We start from the raw sequence: 27,304 nt of genomic DNA on the forward strand, positions 1-27,304 counted from the left end.
TCGCCCAAATTCAGTGCCCGACCTCACTTATGCTCTTTTGGCTGAATGGAAGCAAGTCCCCGCAGCAATGTTCCAACATCTAGTGGAGAGTCTTCCCAGAAGAGTGGAGGCTGTTATAGCAGCAAAGCGGGGACCAACTCCATATTAATGCCCATGATTTTGGAATGAGATGTTTGACAAGCAGGTGTCCATATACTTTTGATCATGTAGTGTAACATTTAATAAATAATATTCTTCAGAAATGACTTTGTCAAAGTAAGAAAATTAACAGAGCTTTACAATGACGCTGAATTTGTTTTGAAATATTGGGGTTAGGTGTGTTAAAATCTTCCTAGAAGTCCCTTACAGAAAAAACACATGTGATCTTATGTGAAATTAATGTGATAACATGTGACACCATGTAAAAGAAACATGTGATAACATGAAAGTACACATGTGAAAACATAATCTCATGTGAAATAAATGTGACAACATAGGGATGCAAAATTTCTACGTGATACCATGAAACTAGAAATTTGAGCACATGATCTCATGTGAAATAAATGTGGAACAGGGATGCAACATTTGAAGTTTCAAGTGAAAATGCAATTCCACATGTGCAAGTTACATTTTCACGTGAATGTTTTGCACGTGGAAGTGGAAATTTTCTATTTGTCTATTGTTGTGACCTAGATGAAGATCAGATCAAATTTTATGACCAATTTATGCAGAAATCCAGATATTTCCAAAGGGTTCACATACGTTTTCTTGCCATTGTACAGTTTGTGTGTGTATCCTAACTACTCATTTTTGTTTGCAGGACATCACCTGTGAAATCTCATGTAAAAAAATAAAAAGGTTATGTGATCACATGTGAAAATCCAAGTGAAACTTCATGTGAAATATCATAATGTGAAGTGTTCCATAAAACACATCGTTTTACATGATTTCACACAGGCCAAACATGAACATTTCACATGTGAAATCATGTGGTTTTTCCGTAAGGGGTGAAACAAGTCTTTATTCATTTAAAAAATCTGATTTATTGAATTATCTATGTGGTCTATATTAAAGGGCACCTCATTTAATATAACAGGCTTTTAACATGCAATATTGGTGCACAACATCTACTTAAAATATCAAAGGCACTCTTTCATGGAACGATCCATCTCCTCTCAATCATGTTTTGCAGAGGAGCCAAATGGAACACCCAATCTTATCAATCAATGAAGTAGAACTTTCTTCCCCAGCCAGAACAAGAAGCAGGGTCTTTCATGATCTCAGTATGGTTTAAACTGTCTCATAATATCAGTACATTCAGAACGGCCTGTGAGTTATGTCACCAATCCACAACTAGTAAATCATACTAGATAAAGACAGAAAAGCAGTGAATGTTATCAACGTGCCCCTTTCCTTGGGGCCAATGGAAATTCTCCAGCATAAATATCTTGTCAGATTCATCCTATAATAACAGTATAGTACAACACATAGGAAAGCAGTACATAAATATTAATATTATTATTGTGTGTGTGTGTGTGTGTGTGTGTGTGTGTGTGTGTGTGTGTGTGTGTGTGTGTGTGTGTGAGCTTACCTCTGTATCCGCCTCCTCCTCCTCCAGCAGTGCAGGCTCCCCCTCCCCCTCCAAACCCACCGAAGGTAGCCCAGGACAGTTTGGATAAGGCTTGGGGACAGGAGGAACCCCCCTCGGCCCCCTCCAGGAGAGACTTCCCTGCCCACAAGTGGCTGGAGGAGTCCTTCCAACCTCCACCTCCCCCTGCAACACACACACGCAGGCACGCACACACACCCCTCATTTAGCCATCACACTCTCTAAACACTTCTTCCATCAATGTTTGTATAAGATGTGTCGATAATTGCTCCATAAGACCCTGCTGGTCAAAGGTGATTTACTGGGAATGTTCCATGAAGCTTTTCCAAGAACACTGACATGGTACTGCCATATACAGTATGCCGTTTCTCCCTTTTCAACAGTTGCATAAGTCAAAAGGCTGTAACCAAGATTATAAGCAGACCCAATGGATAACCAGTCCAGACACAGGGCCAACTTCTTGATACAAACACATGCACTCCTGCCCTTTCTCTGACACACTCTTGTCCTGTCTCCTGAAGACACTCAAGTAGGAGCTTTAGCAGTCAGAGGAATGAAAGCCATATGTTTTCAGGGAGCAGATTGTTAGCTCTGTGAAGAGAATCAGGGGGAAGGTCCACATGGAGGGGGTGAGGTAAAGGCAACCCTACCAACCTGCTGCCCCAGTCTTGCCGTTGGAGCTGGTGGCCACCGTGTCATTCTCATACTGCTCCAGAGGAATCTGGTCCAAGCTGCTCTCTGGGTCCTCCAGGTAGGCTTTACCTCCACCACCAGCTGCTATGAGTAGAGGCACCAGTACTCCACCGTCCATCTGGCAGGGGTCACAGTCAAACACAGTAAAAGCTTTTAGAGCACCCCTCTACCCTCTGTCATAGTCCATCATGCAACTTAGGGGCCAGTCCAGCGTTGCAAAGACATACAACTTCTAGGTTAAAGGGCTCTTGTGATACAAACCAGCTTTCATTTTGTGTAGATGAGGTAAAGGCGGAAAAGAGTTGAATCAAGTTATGTTGAGATTAGGGACTCCTTTTAGGGACTCTTACGTTGTAGATATAGGTGGCTCCTCCACCGCCTCCTCCACCACCTGCCCAATCATCACCAGTGAACTCATCTTCTATCACTGAGGATTCCCCCAGGCAGATCTTCTGTGTCAGAGGATTTCTCTACAGAGAACAAATGGATATGGTCAGATCAGAGAGAGAGTGGCTGCTAGTCTAAAATTATATTTTCCTACCATCAGGAGGAAAATACTCTCTGGATGGCACCCGAGGTACCAGGAAGTAATCAAACGTTGAAAGAAAACTAAACACTTTGAACAGCAGGTTATCCATCCATAATGTCACCTGAGGTGGCCTAACTCTCCACTCTAACACTCACCCCTGGACAGGCATCCTCCCCTTGATGTCCCACCAGTATATACAGGATGTCTCCCTTCTCCAGAGGGAAGATGGCTGAGATGAAGACCCCGTGGGAACGCTTGTTGTGGTTCTTTGCTCCTTTGCCACCTGCAGCTCCATAGGCTGAGATCCTGAGGAGGGCATAGTAAACATGTGATGAGACCACTGAAGGCCATGTTTGGTGCTTGGGTGACCTTATAACAGTGGCTACTCAATTAATTACAAGTGGCAAAAAAGCCATGTTGGTTTGATCTCTATAGTGCATCAGAAGTTTTGCAGCACTACAAATCAGACTGTAACACTGGCAATACCAAGGCTTTGCCTGACTGACTTGTATCATCAGCTTGTATCATCAGATGAAATCAGGGTAAATATTCTGTAGTTTTACTGTAATCAGAGCTCAGCTGAGCCCCCCGACAACGACATACCAATGCTAACAAAGAAGAGCAGAGAAGCTCCCTGATACCCACTTCTTGTCTTTCTTTACCCCTTTTAACATATAGTGTTATGGAGCTCATTGTAATGCTCCATGACTAGACCAGCAACTACAATAAATGAGTTCAAAGCCTTGGCTTGGCAGGGGCCAGATTAGGAAGAGAGAGTGAGCACAGACAGACTAATCTATGCCTCCAGCTGGTGGGTCACGCTTCTCACTCTGCCTCAGTCTTACACACACACACACACACACACACACACACACACACACACACACACACACACACACACACACACACACACACACACACACACACACACACACACACACACACACACACACACACACACACACACACACACGGTCTGATCCCATGTGAGACTCCCCCCTCTCCTAACCTGGATGATGTGGAAATCAATCTTGACACTCCAGAGACTTGCCTATATTCTATAGGTCTAGCGAATACGTGACATGAAGGTGATACATGGTAGTATTTAAGCTGTATTCATTCAGTTGACTGACGTCTCAGGTAAGGCGGCTTCCTGCCAGCTGTCAATACTGATGTGCAGATGCAATCATTGGTCAGGGTGCTTGTTTCAAGCATCTTTACCCTAGGGTTTAGTCTAGTGCAAGAGTGTTCCGATTACAAAAACAGTTGTTCTCTGTAGCTTTCATATTTCTACAAGATTAGAATAACATAGCAAAATTTGCACCCACATGTATCTGTTGGTGGCTGGTACCCTCCAGGTCTGCACTCCTTTGAACGGGCCCTCCTTGCCCACGGTGACACTGACGTTGGTGTTACGGTATGCGCTGTCACACTGGGCCTGGGTGGGACCTCGGGGGCCACTGGCCCCACAGGATGTGAACCACCAGGTCATCAGGGACACCTCTGAGGAGAGGAGACAGACACATGAGTCACATGTCAGTCAACAAACAAACTCCCTGTGTTGCATGGAAAGGAGAGAGACATACATATAGTGGAGCAGCTGCTGAGGAAATTACTTTAATGGATGCACCTGGTGTATTTTGCAAAATTGAGGGGAAAAGCTCTACAAAAATCGAGTTGCAAAGGCCATTGGTTATATTCCATTAGAACAGCTGGTAGTGTACCTGAGGCAGAGGGCTCTGGGAGGGGGCTGAAGAAATCCAGTTCACTAATGGAGTCCATTTCATGGAAGAATCTGTGTCCGAGCAGCAGGGAGTTGAGATCTGAGAGGAGGGAGACAGACACATTCATCTCTACAGTCTACAGACGGACCAGAAAAGCATTCTCTTTCATACGACTTCTATTAATAATGGTTTCTTCAAAGACGGAGACAGAGATAGGATTTAGAGCATAGATGTGTTTTTGTGAGGACAGGATACAGTCCAGTTGAGTATATAAAAAGGCATAAGCTGCAGGATTGAGGAGATAGAATAAGAAAGACAGACAGACTTATGGAGAAAGACAAAGGGCTTTAGGAGATAAGTAATAATTGTGAGGGAGGACATTGTGAAAGTCTTAGCAGGAGACAAGATAAGGGAGGTTATGACTTAGGAGCTGTAATTAGCTGTGGAATTCTGGATATGTGCTACAGTAAAACGTAATAGGGCCGATAAATCTGCGTGCCGATCATAGCACGCCCAACTGGTGCCTGTCTGGCGTCGACAACCCGCAGCCACCAGAACCATTTGCCTTGCACCAGACTCTGCAAGCCCTCCCGCCTCCCTCCCAACATTTACCGAACCGCATTGTCAATTCCTATCAAATTAAACTAATGTTGGCAGGCTTCTCCAGAGTTCGGACCAAAGAGTTTCATGGTAGAGAAGAATCGATGGAGCGAAGAAGATGTGTCCTCGAGCATGACAATAACGTGACACTGGAACCCATTGTTGGCGTACAATTTTATTGTCGGATTGCAGATTTCGAATCCCGGGGAGACGCATTCTACGTCGGTTTCCCTCTTTCAGAAGCAATCAGGCAGTGTGTGGATCATTGGGCCTCCTGGGGAGCACTCCAGCTGCGTTGGAAACAGTGGTTAGCCATCGCATCTGTGTGCATCATTCTTCGGTTAAGACTCCTCTCTGTCTTTGACTGTGCTTCAACAGCTCTATTGTTTCCAGTCATAAGAAATGCTCTATCAGCCGCAGGGCTCTCCAGAGGGTCTGCCCAACGCATCACCGGGGGCAAACTACCTGCCCTCCAGGACATCTACAGCACCCGATGTCACAGGAAGGCCAAAAAGATAATCAAGGACAACAACCACCCGAGCCACTGCCTATTCACCCCGCTGTCATCCAGAAGGCGAGGTCAGTACAGGTGCATCAAAGCTGGGACCAAGAGACTGAAAAACAGCTTCTATCTCAAGGCCATCAGACTGTTAAATAGCCATCACCAGGCGGCTTCCACCCGGTTACGTAACCCTGCACCTTAGAGGCTGCTGCCCTATATACATAGACTTTGAAATCACTGGCCACTTTAATAATGGAGCACTCGTCACTTTAATAATGTTTACATATTTTTGCTTTACTCATTTCATATGTGTGTACTGGATTCTATTCTACTGTATTTTAGACTATGCAACTCAGACATTGCTCATTATATATTCCTTAATTCCATTCTTTTACTTTTAGGTTTGTGTGTAATGTGTGTATTGTGTGTATTGTTGTGAATTGTTAGTATTACTGCACTGTTGGAGTTAGAAACACAAGCATTTCGCTACACAGCTAAACATGTGCTAAACATGTGTGTGTGACCAATAAAATGTTATTTGATTTGATAAATGGTCTCATTTGCAACTTCATGGGGATGCATCAGTGCATTCAGCTCTCCACTGAATGTCCTTCCTAGAACTAGACACACATGCTTTGGACTGTATTCAGGTGCTCCTATACAAACTTCATGGCATCCCTCAGGTGAATGCCACACTTCAGTGATATTGGCAATATGAGCTTATAGCCAACATCCAGTTGGCCTTTAACCCCCTAGAGTCGATGTCCGCGCCCCCTGTGTAAATCGAATTAGCATAATCAAAAATCCCCATCAAAATGTGGCAGTTTAAGCTCGAGATATCTGTTCGGTTTTTTTTTGCATTGGATGCGTCTCAATCCACTGCATCTGCTGAAGTCACCCTTCCACATCTGCGATGAAAGGTGACAGAGCTGGAGCGGTGTTTGTCAGACCATGAGACATCCTGAAAATTCGGTCTTCTCACAAAATCATCTGTAGCGTCTGAACAATTTGCCCCACGAACGATTTGGAAAGGTGCGACTCTCACGAACACGTACATGTCGGTTGCTCGTCTGAAGGTCCCCCGGTACCAGTAGAAAAAACGAATGTACAAAAGTGTTAGAAAACATTAGGAAAACCTACTCTTTCCATGACTTAGACTGACCAGGTGAATCCAGGTGAAAGCTATGATCCCTTATTGATGTCACTTGTTAATTCCACTTCAATCAGTTTAGACGAAGGGGAGGAGACAGGTTAAAGAAGGATTTTTAAGCCTTGAGACAATTGAGTCATGGATTGTGTATGTGTGCCATTCAAAGGGTGAATGGGCAAGGCACAAGATTTACAGTAAGTGCCTTTGAACGGGGTAGGGTAGTAGGTGCCAGGCGCACCGGTTTGTGTCAAGAACCGCACCGCTGCTGGGTTTTTCACGCTCAACAGTTTCCCGTGTGTATTAAGAATGGTCCACCACCCAAAGGACATCCAGCCAACTTGACACAACTGTGGGAAGAATTGGAGTCAACATGGAACAGCATCCAGGTGGAATGCTTTCGACACCTTGTAGAGTCGGTGCCCCGATGAATTGAGGCTATTCTGAGGGCAAAAGGGGGGGTGCAACTCAATACTAGGAAGGTGTCCATACTGTTTGTGAGACTGTTTAGTGCCAAAAGTAAGGGGTTGAATGTAAAAAAAAATATATACAAATGATTCCGGATGTTTCTTATATCTCTCAGACACTTCAGAGTAAACTTCCTTTTTTGGGACTGTTGTTCCATGTAGTGAATCTGGTTTTCAATGCGTTTGTATGGGCTAATAGCAGTAAAGCCAAATACAATGTTTGATCAAATCATTTTTGTATAATTTTTGGGATAATTCAAGGGGTCTTAAAATACACATTCAAATAGCTTTTCATAAAACAATTCAATATAGCTTAGTACGGGGCTTAGACTGTAATGGGTTAAGGAATATTAGCTATATCTTTATGAAAGAGGCCCCGCTCAATCAGTATGTAATCTTAAGACATTTAGGGAGTTTTACTCTATCACTGTTTGTTTGAGAGATTATTCAATGACGTGCTAGGAGCCCTCCAAATGTTTGCCCACTGTACTCTAGCCACACAGGATGCTACATACAGTATCTATAATGAGAGCTGCCTTTGTGTTGTGTACAGATTGTGTTACATGGAGGGCTACCTGTGTCAAAGCATGCTGCCCCCAGGGCGATGTCATCTAGGGCGATGTCAGCATTGGAGCCTGGTCCCCACAGAGCCTTCACCTTGAGGTGGAACCTGGAGGGAAACACAGAATGGCATTATTTTCATATTAGTTTAAGTACCAAAAAGTACCTTCAATTCTTTCACATATCAGTCTATGCATTTCTTATAAAGTATACTACAAAAATATATTTTGTACTAACTAACACAGTCATCATTTATTAATGAACTACAATCACTCAAGAAACACACTTTGAGCTTTTATGCGCTGTGTGTTTGGCACCTCTGGTCAGTAATTTAGCAGTAAATGATGGCACTGTACCCATTGAGGAGGGCAGGTAGCTGCAGAGTGATGTCCTGCCAGTTGTCTTTCCACTGTCCAGACCTCTCCCACACCAACGGGGACGCAACAGTACTGTTATCCTCTAGCGACAGCAGCACGGTGCCATTAAACTCCCCATAGAGATACAGGGAGAAATGCAACTGCAGACAGAGACATCAAGAACAGACGTTACGGTGAATTTCATGACATACTATTTGAAGACGTGAACATGGCTTAACTGTATGATGTTTAATATTATGTGTGTGGTACTAGAGGACTGCTCTTTGTTATGATAGACCCGCTGTGACCACCTGACTAATTACAAAAAATGTAAGACTTGGCTACGGTTGTGAGATTCTGGCATCTTTGAGGGTGCTTCTAAAACTTCCTTAATGAGGATGTCTAGAACTCATCCGTGAGTCATCAGTGAGCATTAGGTCAGTAGGGGAGATTTCAAGGAAGCCATTGGTGGAAAGATATGTCTATTTTTCTCACCTGACAGGCTATGGTAGAGACCGGTCGGGGGAAGGAGGAACTTCGGACAGACGCTTTAATACTGGAACTGTTCCCTCTCACCGCCAGGAACAGGAAGTGCCCTGGGGGGGAGACAATAACCGCAACACTGAGGGGAGTGAACACTGACATAAATTTGCACCACTCAAAAGGGCATGACTGATAGAGCTCTGAAGAGAACAGCCTTTTAGTCCTCATCTGCAAAACAATATATATTGCCTTGGTGCAGTGCTTGTCAATTTGGAATGAAACCAATTGGAGCTATAAACTGAAATGCAGAAGTCAGTGACAGGAAATAAATTCTGCAGAAACATGGCACGTTTTACCTCACACCACATCATGCTGGGCTAGATATAAAGTATTCAAGTATTACAACTGATTGTAAATCATCTACAAACTTTCCAAAGGACGATATTCAAATATATTCAGTGTTAACCCCATAGGGCAGGAGTATTCAACACTTACCCTACGAGGTCTGGAGCCTGCTGGCAGGAGTATTCAACTCTTACCCTACGAGGTCTGGAGCCTGCTGGCAGGAGTATTCAACTCTTACCCTATGAGGTCTGGAGCCTGCTGGCAGGAGTATTAAACTCTTACCCTACGAGGTCTGGAGCCTGCTGGCAGGAGTATTCAACTCTTACCCTACGAGGTCTGGAGCCTGCTGGCAGGAGTATTCAACTCTTACCCTACGAGGTCTGGAGCCTGCTGGCAGGAGAATTCAACTCTTACCATGCGAGGTCTGGAGCCTGCTGGCAGGACTATTCAACTCTTACCCTACGAGGTCTGGAGCCTGCTGGCAGGAGAATTCAACTCTTACCCTACGAGGTCTGGAGCCGGCTGGCAGGACTATTCAACTCTTACCCTACGAGGTCTGGAGCCTGCTGGCAGGAGAATTCAACTCTTACCATGCGAGGTCTGGAGCCTGCTGGCAGGAGAATTCAACTCTTACCCTACGAGGTCTGGAGCCTGCTGGCAGGACTATTCAACTCTTACCCTACGAGGTCTGGAGCCTGCTGGCAGGAGAATTCAACTCTTACCATGCGAGGTCTGGAGCCTGCTGGCAGGAGTATTCAACTCTTACCCTACGAGGTCTGGAGCCTGCTGGCAGGAGAATTCAACACTTACCCTACGAGGTCTGGAGCCTGCTGACAGGAGTATTCAACACTTACCCTACGAGGTCTGGAGCCTGCTGGCAGGAGTATTCAACTCTTACCCTACGAGGTCTGGAGCCTGCTGGCAGGAGTATTCAACTCTTACCCTACGAGGTCTGGAGCCTGCTGGCAGGAGTATTCAACACTTACCCTACGAGGTCTGGAGTCTGCTGGCAGGAGTATTCAACACTTACCCTACGAGGTCTGGAGCCTGCTGGCAGGAGTATTCAACTCTTACCCTACGACGCCTGGAGCCTGCTGGCAGGAGTATTCAACTCTTACCCTACGAGGTCTGGAGCCTGCTGGCAGGAGAATTCAACTCTTACCCTACAAGGTCTGGAGCCTGCTGGCAGGAGTATTCAACTCTTACCCTACGAGGCCTGGAGCCTGCTGGCAGGAGTATTCAACTCTTACCCTACGAGGTCTGGAGCCTGCTGGCAGGAGAATTCAACTCTTACCCCTACGAGGTCTGGAGCCTGCTGGCAGGACTATTCAACTCTTACCCTACGAGGTCTGGAGCCTGCTGGCAGGACTATTCAACTCTTACCCTACGAGGTCTGGAGCCTGCTGGCAGGACTATTCAAATCTTACCCTACGAGGTCTGGAGCCTGCTGGCAGGACTATTCAACTCTTACCCTACGAGGTCTGGAGCCTAATGGCAGGAGTATTCAACTTACCCTATGAGGTCTGAAGTCTGCTGGCAGGAGAATTCAACTCTTACCCTACGAGGTCTGGAGCCTGCTGGCAGGAGAATTCAACTCTTACCCCTACGAGGTCTGGAGTCTGCTGGCAGGACTATTCAACTCTTACCCTACGAGCTCTGGAGCCTGCTGGCAGGAGTATTCAACTCTTACCCTACGAGGTCTGGAGCCTGCTGGCAGGAGTATTCAACTCTTACCCTACGAGGTCTGGAGCCTGCTGGCAGGAGAATTCAACTCTTACCCTACGAGGTCTGGAGCCTGCTGGCAGGAGAATTCAACTCTTACCCTACGAGGTCTGGAGCCTGCTGGCAGGAGTATTCAACTCTTACCCTACGAGGTCTGGAGCCTGCTGGCAGGAGTATTCAACTCTTACCCTACGAGGTCTGGAGCCTGCTGGCAGGAGTATTCAACTCCTACCCTACGAGGTCTGGAGCCTGCTGGCAGGAGAATTCAACTCTTACCCTACGAGGTCTGGAGCCTGCTGGCAGGAGTATTCAACTCTTACCCTACGAGTGTCACGGATCCCTCCGGTACTTTCATTACGCACACCTGTCCCCTATTCCCACTGATTAGTAATTGTATAAGTGTGCCCTTGGTTCACCATTGTCCTGTTGATTATTGTTACAATGTCCGTTGGTGCGTGTGAGTACCTGTGCTGTGTGTTTTGGCTTTCGTGCCATTGTGGATTGCGCAGATGATTATGGGTCTCGTCCCGTGTGATAATCATTGTGCGTGTGTGTTATTTATTCGAGGTGCTCCTCGCTCTTTTGCTTGGGTTTCAACCCTGTGTTTTGTATAGTGTTTGTTTGGTGTTCGTCCCCGTGCCTTTACACGGCACGCTGTAATTTGAGTATAATAAAAATAACTATTACGCATTCCTGGGGTCTGTCTCCCGAATCCTTTATACCAACGTGACAACGAGGTCTGGAGCCTGCTGGTTTTGTATTCTTCCTAATAATTAATTGCACCCACCTGGTGTGCCAGGTCTAATCATTCCCTGAATAGAGGGGAAAAGCAGTGGAACTGGCTCAGAGGTCCAGAGTTGAGTTTCAAGGCCATAAGAAATTCCTCTGACTAAGCCAGTTTTTGCCAAACTCGGTTTTGGGGTACCCCAAGGGGTGCACGTTTTGGTTTTTGCCCTAACACTAGACAGCTGATTTAAATAGTCAAAGTTTAATGATGAGTTGGTTATTTGAATCATATGTGTAGTGCTAGGGGCAGAAAACGACAATGTGCACCCCTTGGGTTCACCAGGGTCGAGTTTGGGAAACACTGTACTAAGCCATTAGATTCCCAATGTTTTGAAAACTTGAATCTGAATAAAAATTCCATTGGAGTCATAAAAAACATGGATTTCCAGTCTCTGTGTAATATGAGAAACATGGAAAGAAACCTGAAGGATAATCTTTTCCTATGCAGTCTTCTCATATTTCCCCTCTCTTAGCTCAAGGACCTGATGGACGAGACTCAGCAGCACTTGAAAACATATTCTCAGAGGACACATCCAACCCTAGAGCTGTAGGATACCATCATATCTCCATTTACAACTCCTGATCAATTGCCTATTGGGTGCAACAGGTTCTTATGCTGATGCCTATACAACTGAATTTTCAGTACACTGTATGTCCACCAGTGTTTAGTGACTGAGTAAAAAACAATACCCAATTTACAGGATGAGGACCAGTCTAGAGTAAAATTTATACTTTATACAGCACAATGCAATACCCAACCTCTATTTATGTCTAGCCTGATAAAGGTGCCATGTATACCCCCTTCAAATAAAGTGTTAGCCAGCAATTTTAGGACTGGTACCCTTTGAGTGACCTAGTGTGTTTTGTACCATTTACCTTGGGTGTTTTGCAGAGCTGTCCCCAGCATGTCTGTACTGTGTTCTAGTTCCTCCCCACTGACCCTCCTCCAAGAGGACAGCTCACTGGATGTTGACCAGCCACAGGACCCAGGCTCAAAGGAACAGTGGGCTCCATAAGGCAGAGTGTCTGTATGGGGACACAGTGGACCAAAACATACTCGCTTCAGTGACTCATTCAGTACCCTATAAACTTATAAATGCAGATACAGCTTATACAAATGAAAGCTTCTAGAAAATTATAAAATAGGACATAGTGACTAGGTCCACAGACTCCCCTTTTCAAAGACCGCCTTGTACACCAATTTGAGCACTCCCTCTATCTTTATTTCTCAGAATGTAGTGGCTCTTGAGTATGCAAAAGAAAGGCTATTCTACTGTGCTGATCCCACAGTGTCTCCCCAGGGTCACACTAGTCAATAGGTCTTATTAGGTCTAAGCAGGGTAGTGTAAACAGAATTGCACAACATTCATACAATAGAAATACTAGTGGCAGAGCTTTTGAAACAACTGAAATGTACGGCCATTTTCAGGATATCTGAGACTTGTTTTAATTGAGTTTTCACCTGAAATTGCAGTAACAGCTTACAGTTACATTCTGATATTGTCAACGAAGCTTTAAGAAAGGAAACCTCAACAGCATTTTTCCCCTCTTGGCTGCTCCGAGCCACCATCCAGGATAGAAGCGTGCAGCAAGAAGCTAACCAACTCACCAGGTAATTATCAAAGTTTTCAGTCGCAATTTTGCGTTTACCTCATATAATGACTTCCATGATATTGATAAAATGAAGCCTGTCCACTGGGCACACCACGTCATTTCAACATGGATAATTGGGTAATATTTGGTAGAGCAGTTGATCAATAAGATTACAACCTACAGTATATTGTTTACCTTTATTTAACTAGGCAAGTCAGTTAAGAACAAATTCTTATTTACAATGACGGCCTACCCCGGCCAAAACCGGACGACGCTGGTCCAATTGTGCGCCGCCCTATTCTTGGATATTCATCCACTTAAAGACAGACAAAAGTTAGTTGAATTTCCAATGTGTTATCACTATGCTTTCAACCATCTAAAAGCGCAACCAAATTCCAATGGAAAAACAATGTCTGGTTTTTGGTTTAGTTGGCACCCAAATGTCTAACTGAGCCTTCAACCATTTAAAGGGATACCTTGAGATTTTGGCAATGAATCACTTTATCTACTTCGCCCTGAGTCGAATGAACTCATGGATACCATTTTTATGTCTTTGCATCCAGTATAAAGGAAGTTGGAGGTAGTTTCGTGAGCTAATGCTATCTAGCGTATTAACGCAATGACTGGAAGTCTATGGTATCTACTAGCATGCTAACAGCTACCATGCACTTTCAGTCATTGCGCTAACGATAGTTTGCAATTGCGCTAGTTAGTGACTTCCTTCAAACTGCACGCAGAGACATAAAAATAGTATCCACCAGTTCATCTGACTCGGGGGAAGTAGATAAAGGGCTTAATTGCCAAAATCCTGAAGTATCCCTTTAAAAGCACACTAAAGTTCATGGGAATACAATGTCAGATATTTTGTTTATTTATACATCAGATTAATCTGTTATTGCTGCGCTTCGTCTAATAACAAATGCAAATGACCAGGATTGCAGTTGAGATTACATTAAAAGTACATGGTGCAAGTGATCAATGCCGTTCGAGATTCTGCACAGAATTTAACAGCAATTGTGAAGATCTCTACTGACCTGCGATGACCTATCTTGAACATCCACGCTTTATATACAGTAATAACATAAGAAGAAATGTATAGTTAGAGTAACCTCAAAATATGGCCATAGATGTGTTACTCATTTCAAAGTTGAATGTTACATTAGTTTGTTAGATAACCTTAACTTTAGGGCTATTTATTATTTTACAAAATGAGTATTGAATTGTGTTTGGTTGAGAACACAACCAAATATCATATTTTAACTGCTTGGTTAGTTCCATCTGAGCCACTGGCTTAATCCCATTCTTTAACTTTTATTTGTGGTTGAGTTGGAAATGTGAATCCAGCATATAATTTGTTAACTTGTTGACAAGTTAATAGGCTATTTCATTTATTTCAAAAGTGATACTGAATTGTGTTTGGTTGTCAAGAATTCTTTCCACCTCATAGCTTGTTTTTTGTTCTGCCATGCACTGTCAACTGTGAGATCTTATATAGACAGGTATGTGCCTTTACAAATCATGTCCAATCAATTGAATTTACCGAAGGTGGACTCCAATCAATTTGCAGATTGGATGATCAATGGAAACAAGCTGCACCTGAGCTCAATTTTGAGTCTCATAGCAAAGGGTCTGAATACTTATTTAAATAAGTATTTCTGTTTTTATTTTTAATACATTTGCAAAAAATGTCTAAAAACCTGTTTTTGCTTTGTCATTATGGGGTATTGTGTGTAGATTGCTGAGGATTTGTATTTATTTAATCCATTTTAGAATAAGGCTGTAACGTAATTTTTTTTTTTTTTAAGTCAAGGGGTCTGAATACTTTCCGAATCCACTGTATGTGACAAAGTATGATCACATTTAATTAGCTCTGTTAAACCTTCCCTTTGGAATGACTTTGATAGCAACCTAGTAGTTTTTAAGTGGAGATCTCTCAACAATCATTCTCACGATAGCACATTGGTAACAGTCAGTGACAAATAGCTAAGCAGGGCTTGGTTAAAACCCTGGATGGGAGACAAAAGGGTAAATGTAGATAGATCAATTCTCCAGTAGGAGGTGCTGCCCTGCCTGTTTTTTTTCTTCTGTTAGTGGATATAACGTTGAACAAATTAAACAAATTAAACATATTTTATGCAAGGTTTCTTCTGTTTACATTTGGTTACCATGATGACATAATCCTGTGGTTGAAATTTCACCCTCAAAACAGTTTACGTTGATTACTTTTTTCAAATCCAATGTATTTCGTCACAATATGTTGACAAATGACGTTGAATGGTGAATCAACCGGTTTGTGCCCAGTGGGCGGTTTGTTCTATGGTAACTTTAATATGCTGAAACTGTAGTTTTATATTCGTATGAGAGGGGTAAACATTAATGTTTGATATGCTAACGTTACTAGCTAGCATTGATAGCTAGCTGTTTTATTGTCTCGCAAACTACATTTAGCTAATGCGTGTACGAACGAAAAAATGAACCCACAATTCACGTGCTTGGGAATTGTTGCATTATTCAAGAGTGTACTATGGTTTAGCTGCAATATTGAAGAATGTAGCTAGCTAATATGTTTTAGAGGAAAAGTTCCTTGCATTGTTGAATAGCTTGCAAGCTTACAGGCTAGTCAGTACCAGTGGCTACTGCGATACTAATATTTACGGTAAATTTGGAGCTGCAGAACAAGAACGTCACATTGCCAGCCACAGAAAAGTAAGGCAAGGCTGTAGCGTACATTGAAAAGTTTATGTACATCAGTGGAGGCTGTTGAGGGGAGGACGGCTCATAGTAATGGCTGGAATGGAGTCAATGAAATAGTATAAACCACATGTTTGATACCATTCCATATACTCCATTCCAGGCATTATTATGAGCTGTCTTCCCCTCAGCAGCCTCCACTGATGTACATTTTATGTCAATTGAAATCTTGTCACGCTGCCTCTCCTTAAATGTTTGTCAATGAGAATAGCCTCTTAATTACCTACTGGAGGTACAAGTTGTATTCTCCATGTCTGAACCATTCTTTGCATTGAATGTGTTCTGATTGAGTGTTAAGAGGGCTTTTATGACTAATGGTGTTGATGTGAGCATTGATGCAAGGGCTGCAAGCATTGATTGCTACCTTCATGTTGTCACTAACTAATCATTTACATTTAAGTCATTTAGCAGACGCTCTTATCCAGAGCGACTTACAAATTGGAAAGTTCATACATATTCATCCTGGTCCCCCCGTGGGGAATGAACCCACAAACCTGGCGTTGCAAGCGCCATGCTCTACCAACTGAGCCACACGGGACCGTGTAATCATTTCCCTTTGTATACATTCACAAAGCTGCCATTTAAACGAGCATTTACATTCAAATGCCAGTTTAATAATGGTATTTCAGTTCCAAGTGGTGTCTTGGAGAAACAGTACATGTATTAAACCCACAGAGAATGGTCCAAAGAAAGATATTAGCCTTAGTGGAAGGACTCTTTTGGCACATTTCTGTCTCTTAATGCAATGCCCATCTAGTGGTTGTTACACTTAGAGAGAAGGAACTGACTGATGAACACAGTAGAGAGAAGGAGAGCACTTACTGTTGGCTAATACACTGCCTCCAGTGAAAGGATTAACAATTCATCATGGCCTTAAACTTTAATACAGTTAATGCAGGTGGCATGCACCCTGCCAGTAGTACCACACTCTGTCTTTGTGGCTTGTCACATCACTCTCGTCACTTCTAATTGCATTAAATTAATCCAATGAGAATACCCAACCAAAAACGCTGTGATTTAAGATGCTGAAACTCTTTTTCCTTTAGGCTTAGCTGTTTCAAACGTAATCTGATCACTACGTTATAAGATTTACTTTGAAAAAAACATTGTTTTGGTGAGGTTTAAAAAAGAAATCAAAGCTGGCAACGAATTATTTTGAAGGCCTATTTGAAAATTCAGAATGTTACAAAACTTATTCAGATTTCTCAAAGTAGGATGTTTGGATCAAATATATACACATATTCGACAACATCTTTCTTGGAAAGATCAGATGCAAGGTACACATACATAGGGCCCAGAATTTGTCCTAGACACATGATGACCATTAAAAATCTGGACCCTGAATTCAACGTCAGTAATGTCATGTGACGTTGTTGCACTGTTGAAGCTGCTCTTAGGGATACTGCGAGATTCTGGCAATCAAGACATTTTTCTACTTTTCATCTGACTCTGGGTAGAAAAAGTAGAAAAACTGCTTAATTGCCAGAATCTCGCAGTATCCCTTTAAGGCCTTAGACTCACCACAGATAAATCCCTCATCCTCCCCTAGGGGGCAGTCACTGTGGAAGTCACATACTCTAGTCTTGTCAATGCAGCCTCCTAGGTCACAGTGGAAAGAAGTGATCTCGTCACAGTCTGTGCCCAGCTGTAATTCATGGTGACCTGGAACAAGAAAGAGTTCACATTTAGTTTCCAAAATATCATAGCATTTTTATGTTTCTATTAACGTTCGGAGATGTAATTCAGAATTTACCCATGTCACAGTCTATGAGCTCCAGGGAGTCGAGGGCCAGAGTCCCCCTATCCTTCCCCAGGCAAGTGGAGTAGAGCAGGGTCACCTGGAAGGGCTCATCCACCTCTCCAATCACCGTCTCCAGCACCTCCCACTGGGCCCTGTTCCAAGCAAAGGGAGGGTTAACTGTGCATGTGTGTGTGGATTGGCTCTTCTACGCTTGTGGGGACATAAAATCCCCAAAAGTCCCCACAAGGATAGTAAAACAAGGAACATTCTCCCTTGTGGGGACATTTCCCACATCTTCATGAGGACAAGGCTATTTTAAGCTTAGGGATTAGGTGTAGGGTTAGAATTAGGGTAAGGGTAAGGGGTGTTAATGGTTAGGAGTTAGGAGTTAGGTCCCCACGAAGATAGAAGAACAAAACGTGTGTGTGTGTGTGTGTGTGTGTGTGTGTGTGTGTGTGTGTGTGTGTGTGTGTGTGTGTGTGTGTGTGTGTGTGTGTGTGTGTGTGTGTGTGTGTGTGTGTGTGTGTGTGTGTGTGTGTGTGTGCGCGCGCGAGGTTGTGGCATGTTTGTCTGGGCAGCAACATCTTGAAAGGACTTTCTGTTCAAATAAATGTCTAAGCAGCCTTGTCTATGTCACAAACAGTCTCTGGTCATCAAACAACAAGTGTGTTACATCTTCATACCCAAGGAACCATTATACTACACTTTATATTCTACTTAAAGATTATATTATGACATTTTAGATTTAGGTTTATACATTTCCCTCTCAACTGAAGTCAGCATAACATAACATATTATGTCCACCATCTCAACATCTGCTCATTTAACTATTTTTAAGTTCAATCTATAGTGCCATTGGGATGTCAATATGAATGTAATGTCTTTGTTTGTCATTTTGTCTAATCCTTGCATGTTCCGTATGTTTTTACATCAAGGACCACTTTAGAAACAAGTGTTTTAATTAATAATGTGCTATCCTCTGGCGACACATTGTACATATTTTTGTATATCTTGCCCAAATAAAATACAATTCAAACTGTCATGATTCCAGTCTTTCTTGACAAAATATAGTAAGTACACTGTTCATATTGGCTCTATGCTGTCTCTGCTCCTGCAGTACCATACAACAACCATCCATCCACGTGAGGTTCCCTGAGCTCAACTCAATGACAGCACAGGAGCTAGGAGAGGTTCCCTGAGCCCCCCCCCCCGCATAGCATCGTAAACCACTTTCATTTGGAAATCCAGTAATTCTCAAACCTGTCAGAGAACCTAGCAGCATAACACCACACCAATGGATATTTATAGACTAGCTAGCTCACGTTAGGAGAGGAGACCCCCAAACCCATTTTTTGGGGGGAGCTAAATGGAATGTTTACATCGCCTTTCAAATCCAAGTTTAAACCCTAATTTTAAAAAAAATTCTCACGATAGGTGTGCCTTTATTCAAGAATATTAAATGAGATGCTCTTAAAAGCCCACTTCTATTACTACCTCAGCTAATAGGTACAAATGTGTCTGCACATTACGGTGGGTGAGTGCTGAACATCATACAGTACTGTACATTCTGTGAAAAAACAACTTGTCAAGCTGAAAGCTTTCATTCATTTATTCATTCATTCCATCTGTTTCTTCTATATTTCCACCCCTGTTTATACAGTATGTCTTGCTTTCAGTGGAGATTAAGGTGACCTGTCATCCCCAGTACTCACCATCTTACAGTCTGTGAGTTAAAACCTTTTTCATAATGGACAAGCACTCCATTACTCTCCAAATAAAGATGCCAGGGTATAACCTTGTTGCATAGCCACAGCCCATCCCTCCACGCTACTGTCCAGGCCAATTATGTCCAAATTCATTTTCAGGGTCTGCATTTGGAAACAAAATGCTTTTATCTGGTCCCAGAATGCCTGTGCCCAACATTAGATCAATATTAAGGACATTTGCCCAACAATAGTTACACAAAGATGATCTCTCTCCATGTCAAGGGATGTAGTGGTATTTCCATGCCATACTTAAAGCTTATTGTATGTCAAGTCCCTCTAGGCATCCCAAGAACCTGCACTTCAGTGCATTATAGCAGAATGATCCATGTATTTCTTAAAACAACCACTTCAATCCATCAACAGACTGAGTACCTTATAGTTACTAGCAGTGTTTCAATGCAATGCTGGACCCTTTCTTTCACTACTGTATTAGGTGGATGTGTATAGGATTCTGAGTTCACCGCCAGATTTCATCACTAAGAACGTACTCAAGATACATTGTAGAGTACCGTAAGTGAGTTACACATGGATGCAGTGTAGAGCTAGTACAGCAAATGCTACTACTGTAAGCATACAAAATAGAAATTGTTGAAAAGTTGTGTGGAATGTTCAAGTGAACAAGCATACAATTGAAACATAAGAGGCTAAACATGAGCATAAAATCTAATCTTAAGGCCTTGCTGACCTGGTGCCATCTTGGGCTCTGCCACTGAGAGCTGTTGTGCTGATGACAGATGCTGAGTCGACTGGTTTCACTAAGACTGAGAGATTTCCAGCGGTGGGCCCTGACTCAAAGCGGGCCAGCTGCAGATGGCACAGTGGACCACTACTGTAGACCACTGGACTAGTGACGTGGTATTCACACTTTCTAGATGCCCTGGAGGCAGCAGAGGCACTCAAAAGCAGGAAGTGACCTAGAAAGGGAGGGAACCAGACAATCATTTCCCAGAAGTAAAAAAAACAACATTTGATTATAGAGCGAAACAACATTTTAAAAATGTGCCCCTTCTCTCTTGCCTGTTTTCCCAGCACTCAACACCATCTATCTAATGACTCCATTACGTATCTCTGAATACAGTATACTACACCATGCTCTCAGTGAGATAAAAGGAGTACCACATTAAAAGTGTGAGTGAAAAACACAATTTGTGACTGTGCTTCCTCCCTTACCGTCAGAGCTCCCCTCCGAATGGTCGCTGACCGGTCTCATGGCCTGTGTGCTGGATCTGTGTTGCTGTGGTGATGTGACCCTCCAATCATATCTGATGCTGTGATTGGAGAAGCTCCAGGAGCAAGGCGATTCAAAATCACAGGAGGTAACTGCAGGAGTGAGGATAAAGAGTTTCTTTAGGTCTGAGACTGACTCTATGGACCTGACACACATTCTTGCTCAACACTGGCCACTGTAACTGTATGATACCATTTACATTGTACTGTATTCATCAACGTCAACATGGAGTTCAAGAGGGAAACTACATCTGAAATAGATTTGTAATCAAATGAGTTGACAGTATTTATACAAATGAATGAAATGGAGACACAACCCATGGAAATAATTATCCTTATCCAATGCCAATTTAGGCCAACATGGCATCCTGCTTCAGAAGTATGATGAGATTTTTTTTATTTTACTAGGCAAGTCAGTTAAGAACAAATTGCCCTATGGGACTCCCAATCACGGCCAGTTGTGATACAGCCCAGGATCAAACCAGGGATCGATCCAGGGTCTGTAGTGACACCTCTAGCACTGAGATGCAGTGCCTTAGACCACTGCGCCACAACTCCTTAACTGTGTACTCCACTCCACCAATAGTTCCTTACATGAGAAGAAGAAACTCCAAATGCCCATGGGTGAAATTAGCAGAAGTTAACCAAATCTCAGGGCAATTATCATTTGAAATCATTATGGTTACAGTAAATTAGCTACAGTATAGACTTCATCTTCAACGACAGCATAGAATTGTAGTGATAATCTCATGATTGCTGACGGGTCCTCGGTACAGTTACCACAGTTTGTGGGCATTACTGTTTCTACTGTAATGCTGAACACATTCAGACAAGCAATGCAGAGTGATCCATATAAGTGGTAGCCTCACAGGGGTCAGAGACATTTTCCACTCATACCAAAGGAGCTCTCTGACATGCATTATCTGAGAGCACATTTACCAGACTCCGATAATGGCAATAAACAGACAACTCTGCCTACCTCCAAGAACAGCAGATACCAAACCAGATACAGCATATTCAGTAGAAAATGTCTATTTAGTGTGATATTGAAAACTTTTTATAAAGCATCTCTGAGCCTTAACAAAAGGCCATCATTAAATATCAAATCCAAATAAAATTGTATTTGTCACATGCTTTGTAAACAATAGGTGTAGACTAACAGTGGAATGCTTATATACAGGCCCTTCCCAACAATGCAGAGATAAAACAAGATGAGGAATAAATACACAATGAGTAACGATAACCTGGCTATATACACGGGGTACCAGTACAGAGTCGATGTGGAGGGGTACGAGGTAATTGTGGTAGATATGTACATATAGGTGACTAGGTAACAGGATAGATAATATGATAGATAACAGTAGCAGCAGCATATGTGATCATTTTTGAGTCAAAAGAGTTATTGCGAAAAGGGTCAATGCAGATAGTCTGGGTAGCTATTGGTTAACAATTTAATTAACTCTTTAGTGTCTGGAGTCTGCTACACTCACACAATCATGCACAAATTACTCATGTCAGTACAGTTTCTTCTCACCAATCAGAATATACTAAAATTACCTTGGAAACCCTGCTTAGTGTTTGGAGCTGTTATCTTCTTATGGCTGCAGGGGCAGTATTGAGTAACTTGGATAAAGGTGCCAATTTCAAACGGCCTCGTACTCAATTCTTGCTCGTACAATATGCATATTATTATTACTATTGGATAGAAAACACTCTCTAGTTTCTAAAACCGTTTGAATTATATCTGTGAGTAAAACAGAACTCATTTTGCAGCAAACTTCCTGATAGGAAGTGGAAAATCTGAAATCGATGCTCTGTTCTAGGGCCTGCCTATAAATGTGCTTGATATTTATTAGTATACATGCACTTCATACGCCTTCCACTAGATGTCAACAGGCAGTGAGAGAAGAAATGAAGTGTATAACATGATCTGAGGTCGAATAAAAGCTCTTGGCATGACGTGACCCCAATTTCCTGTTTTCTGGAACGTGCGAGAAGTGACCTGGTATTGCCTTCTGTAAAGCTGTCGTTATAGACGACTAATATCTCCGGCTTTGATTTTATTTGATACATGTGACAATATCATCGTAAAGTATGTTTTTTCAATATAGTTTTATTAGATTATTGAAATTTTTTCGGGACGTTAGGCGTGTTGCTTTGTCTGCGTATGTTCAGGAAGGAGAGCTTCGCGCCACTTTGCTAGCTTTCCGTGCTAATTGACTGGAGAAGAGGACATTCTAAATCCAAACAACGATTGTTCTGGACAAAGGACCCCTTGTACAACATTCTGATGGAAGATCATCAAAAGTAGGACCCATTTTATGATGCTATTTCATATATCTGTCGAACATGTGAACTAGTAGTTTGCGCCCAGATTTTGGGCACGCTCTCGCCATAACGTAAACTGCATGTCGTAATGAAGTTATTTTTAGAATTCTAACACGGCGATTGTATTAAGAACTAGTGTATCTATAATTTCCTATACAACATGTATTTTTTAGTAATGTTTATGAATAGTTATTTGGTCAGAATATGTGAGTGTCAGAAAAATATCCGGACGTTGTGGGAAAAAGATGCTACGTTAGCACAATGTATAACCACTGATTTCAGCTCTAAATATGCACATTTTCGAACAAAACATAAGTGTATGTATAACCTGATGTTATAGGACTGTCATCTGATGAAGCTTATCAAGGTTAGTCAAAAATTATATATCTTTTGCTGGTTTGTTACGATCGCTAACTTTTGCTGCTGGTAAATGGCTTGTGTTTCTGGCTATTGTGGTGAGCTAATATAATGCTATATTGTGTTTTCGCTGTAAAACACTTAAGAAATCGGAAATATTGGCTGGAATCACAAGATGCCTGTCTTTCATTTGCTGTACACCATGTATTTTTCAGAAATGTTTTATGATGAGTATTTAGGTATTTGACGTTGGTGTCTGTAATTACTCTGGCTGCTTCGGTGCTATTTCTGACGGTAGCTGTGATGGTAGCTGCAATGTAAAACTGATTTATAGCTCAAATATGCACATTTTTCGAACAAAACATAGATTTATTGTATAACATGTTATAAGACTGTCATCTGATGAAGTTGTTTCTTGGTTAGTTTGGTTGGTTCTTGGTTAGTTAGGTTGGTTTTGTGCATGCTACCTGTGCTGTGAAAAATGTCTGTCCTTTTTTGTATTTGGTGGTGAGCTAACATAAATATATGTGGTGTTTTCGCTGTAAAACATTTTAAAAATCGGACATGTTGGCTGGATTCACAAGATGTTTATCTTTCATATGCTGTATTGGACTTGTTAATGTGTGAAAGTTAAATATTTCTAAAAAATATATTTTGAATTTCGCGCCCTGCACTTGAAGTGGCTGTTGTCATATTGTGCCCGGCTTCGGGCTTGCAGCCCAAAGAAGTTATTGTTCATTTCAGACAAATTCCATTCCATTGAACTTACCTAAAGTGTAGTGCAGGAGATATCTAGCATTTCTCCAATAAGACACCAACAAAACAATTCAAAAGCATTTTATAGTTCAAACTAAGAACGCTGCGTTGTGTCTGATGAAGCTAGTCATTTGTGAACGATCAGACATTGAAACAACTCCATTATCATCAAAAGACCAGGGAATGTCAGTCTGGATTTTTAGGGGCTCCATAACTGGCATGGGGAATCTAACCAAGTGAATGTGTGAGGGTCCTGAAGGAGTGAAACCATTAATAAGAAAGCCATCCCTCTCTTCTGGGACGCGGAAATATCCTAATAGAAGTGGTTAGGTGGAAAATGTAATACATTCTTTTTTATTGCATGCAGTTTGATGGGTTACTATAAATACAAGCATGCTTTTGTCATGAATAAACAAGGCAGATGAGGCTTTTTGTGTTAAACTAAATTTCAAGAGGGTCTTCATTTAATGAACAACCAAGACTGACAACGCAATGCTTTTGACTTCAGACTGTGTCACATTTTATAGTTAAAGATGTCGCAAATCAAAATGAACACATTACAATGTTGTAAAAGCTGTGACAAACACTGTATTAGATTAGTGCTTTCAATGGTTTAATTCACTCTCTGCAGACCACACATACTACTTACTACCTAAGAGAAACGGCAGCCCTATAAGGCAAAACAATGAATAACGACATACACCCTTAATGTCCCTGACACACATGACCATTAATGACACTTAATAAGTTGGGTTCCATACACACTTTGAATATTTCACTAACAATAGGGGAGAGTATTCTATGTAACTGTGTCAATAATGTCAATAAGTCAATAATGAATTCTTCTCCTGGTCTGCTAATGACAAACAGCTTGCTGTCTAAGTGAATAGTCTTACTTTGGCTCTCGTCCTCAGACCTCAAGCGATGGGGGAACATGAAGTTCTCCTCCAGGGACTTGTCCAATAAAGCATGGCTGGAGCTGCTAACTGAGAGAGAGAAAGAGAGAGAGAGAAACAAGTGGTTAGATGATTGCTGTTATTGACTGTGTGTCCCGACACCAGAGGATAGGTGGCTTACTCAAGTGTTCTCTGACGAGGCCTTTACATATAAATTGCACTCTGACATGTTGAATATAATGTAGCAGATGAATGTGGCCAAATGCTTGATGTTTTTGTTGTTCTACAGTGTAAATAATGAATCTGAAGGCCACAGAAGATAATTGCTTGTCATATAACCTTGGGAAGGATCCATTTGAGTTCACAACGAGTTGTTGTCGCCTACGCATATGAACAAGACGTTTGTAAAAGGTGAGTTTGTACTGTAATAACACGAGGTTCATAACATTTATAAGGCATTATTAACAGGTTGTAAATACAAAACTTAAGCGGTACAGTATAGTATTATGACTTGAGCGCAATTACCTAACGTTACTTGAGAATACATCTGTTTTTGTTTACATGGGCTTAAGTTAACAATCTGTTAACAACATGGCTTGAGTTCTACACAATAACCAAAAAGGGTTATTAAAAACTCCTTTGCCATGTTTGAAATGGGCACACATTGCTTTGGATAGTAGTATCAAAGTAGATCAACTATTAGTATTATTACATTAAGCTCTGTTTTGAAATAAGTCATTTTTATAGAACCCATTTTTTTAATAGCCCAATTTAGCTCTCATGAAAAACCGGGACAATAAGTTCAATACAAGGTAACCATTGCAGAACAGCTCAGAACCTTCTCTCTGGATTGCCATACAGTATACTGAGTCCTCGCATTGCTATATACATTATTATCACCACCTTTGATTAAACACAACCCCTGTCTTCGGGCCGGTTTTAATCTTGGCAATAAAACCTCCAGTTGTTTATAGAGGACGGGACATTAAGATATGCATCTTAATCGTATTAGTTAGGAATGCCTCCTCCCTGAATCTGTCTGTCCTTAGATTTCAATAACATCAGCTGAACTTAATGATCAAGTAATCCCTTTGGCTACGGCTTGTCCACACTTACTCAGTTAAATGAGGGTGGAGGGGATCAGGCTTGAATTTATACATCCTGGTCAGTGAGATTTACATTAAAATAAAACACTTGGAAAAACGAATTCTGGAAACCATATTTAAATGCCTTTTAATCTTCTACCACAGGAAGCATACAAGGTAATCCGGGATCTCAAGGCAGCTAGGTATTCAGAATGTGTTAAAAAGAAAATATATATAAATAAACTATTCACAGAAGGGCCATAAACAAGATCAGGCAGCAGAGAATATTGCAAGTGTGAGAGCTCTGTTTTACCAAGGTACATAGAGTAGGCCTACATTACAGTAGTTCCACAGAGTGAGAGGCAGCAGAATAAGAATACCAGCAAGAATATTTATGCAAACAACATTAGAGTTGCCTCATACACAGCCCACAGAAAACACTCCTCTCCCAAACACTCTATTATAAATGCATCATGTTATTTCTGAACATGGTGCAACATCAGCACCGTTACAGTAAACCCTTAGAGGCTTAAGAATTCTAACACAAAGACCTGAATAAAGCCCTACTCAAGTTTCCCGATCCCTCTGACTCAAGGCTCCAGGCTACCGACACGCTTTACGTCTCTGACTCGCCAAACAGGAACTCAGCCGAAGTGATTGAGACAAATCAAATGTGTATAAACAGATTAATTATAGACAACAAGCCCAATTCAAAACAAAGATTGGCGAATTTTAACTACAAAGTCACACAAAAATAAACTGGACATGACAGTTTTAGCTCAATGGAGTAGAGGGCCGGAAACAGGACACAACGCCAACAATCAGAGCCCTGGGGGTTAATGGACAAATCATGTGACACACCCCACGGTCCAATTAGGATCAACACACACTAACAGGAATAGGGGTTTTCACTGGGGGTCAGCATAACTCAACCTCACAAGACTGGACAAAAGAGACAATAAAAATAAGCCAATACTAGTATCGCGTCATTCTAAAGATTTACGCCTGTATGAAAAGCTCACATGACAATAGACAGTCTGTATGTTGCCAGATGCTGAAGAAAAACATACGAGACATGGCCATGCTTGTGAAATTGAATTATAAAAAAGCAGCTCACTAAATGAAGTAGGCTGTAACTATATTGGGTAAGATGACGTTTTTAATATTGTATAAAAACAGATGTTTCACTGCAAACACCAACATATTTTCTCAGCTTAGATGCCATTAGATGCCTTATTTGCCGTTTGTCACACCAGCCTTCGCTTTGGCTCCCCCTCCTGTCCAGCTCAGGCGTTAGGCGT

At 42.0% G+C, this 27,304-nt stretch overlaps 1 protein-coding gene across 1 annotated transcript in view; it reads right to left on the reverse strand.

Annotated features, from left to right (window-relative positions):
- ltk (leukocyte receptor tyrosine kinase) overlaps positions 1–27,086 on the reverse strand; it is a 42,684-nt gene extending 15,598 nt beyond the window's left edge. The window contains exons 1-16 of the mRNA XM_038967347.1: positions 27,074–27,086; positions 24,919–25,008; positions 20,525–20,674; positions 20,040–20,268; positions 17,601–17,740; positions 17,369–17,509; positions 12,380–12,529; positions 8,663–8,763; positions 8,168–8,328; positions 7,826–7,920; positions 4,535–4,633; positions 4,139–4,313; positions 2,966–3,116; positions 2,632–2,751; positions 2,243–2,399; positions 1,571–1,753 (exon numbers count right to left, since the gene is read on the reverse strand). Of these exons, the coding sequence (XP_038823275.1) occupies positions 1,571–1,753; positions 2,243–2,399; positions 2,632–2,751; positions 2,966–3,116; positions 4,139–4,313; positions 4,535–4,633; positions 7,826–7,920; positions 8,168–8,328; positions 8,663–8,763; positions 12,380–12,529; positions 17,369–17,509; positions 17,601–17,740; positions 20,040–20,268; positions 20,525–20,674; positions 24,919–25,008; positions 27,074–27,086 (2,155 nt within the window). The remainder of the gene's footprint in view (positions 1–1,570; positions 1,754–2,242; positions 2,400–2,631; positions 2,752–2,965; positions 3,117–4,138; positions 4,314–4,534; positions 4,634–7,825; positions 7,921–8,167; positions 8,329–8,662; positions 8,764–12,379; positions 12,530–17,368; positions 17,510–17,600; positions 17,741–20,039; positions 20,269–20,524; positions 20,675–24,918; positions 25,009–27,073) is intronic.
- Between the last annotated feature and the right edge of the window lie 218 nt (positions 27,087–27,304).

The sequence above is a fragment of the Salvelinus namaycush genome, chromosome 28 (genome assembly GCF_016432855.1).
Source record: "Salvelinus namaycush isolate Seneca chromosome 28, SaNama_1.0, whole genome shotgun sequence".
Taxonomy (NCBI): Eukaryota; Metazoa; Chordata; class Actinopteri; order Salmoniformes; family Salmonidae; genus Salvelinus; species Salvelinus namaycush.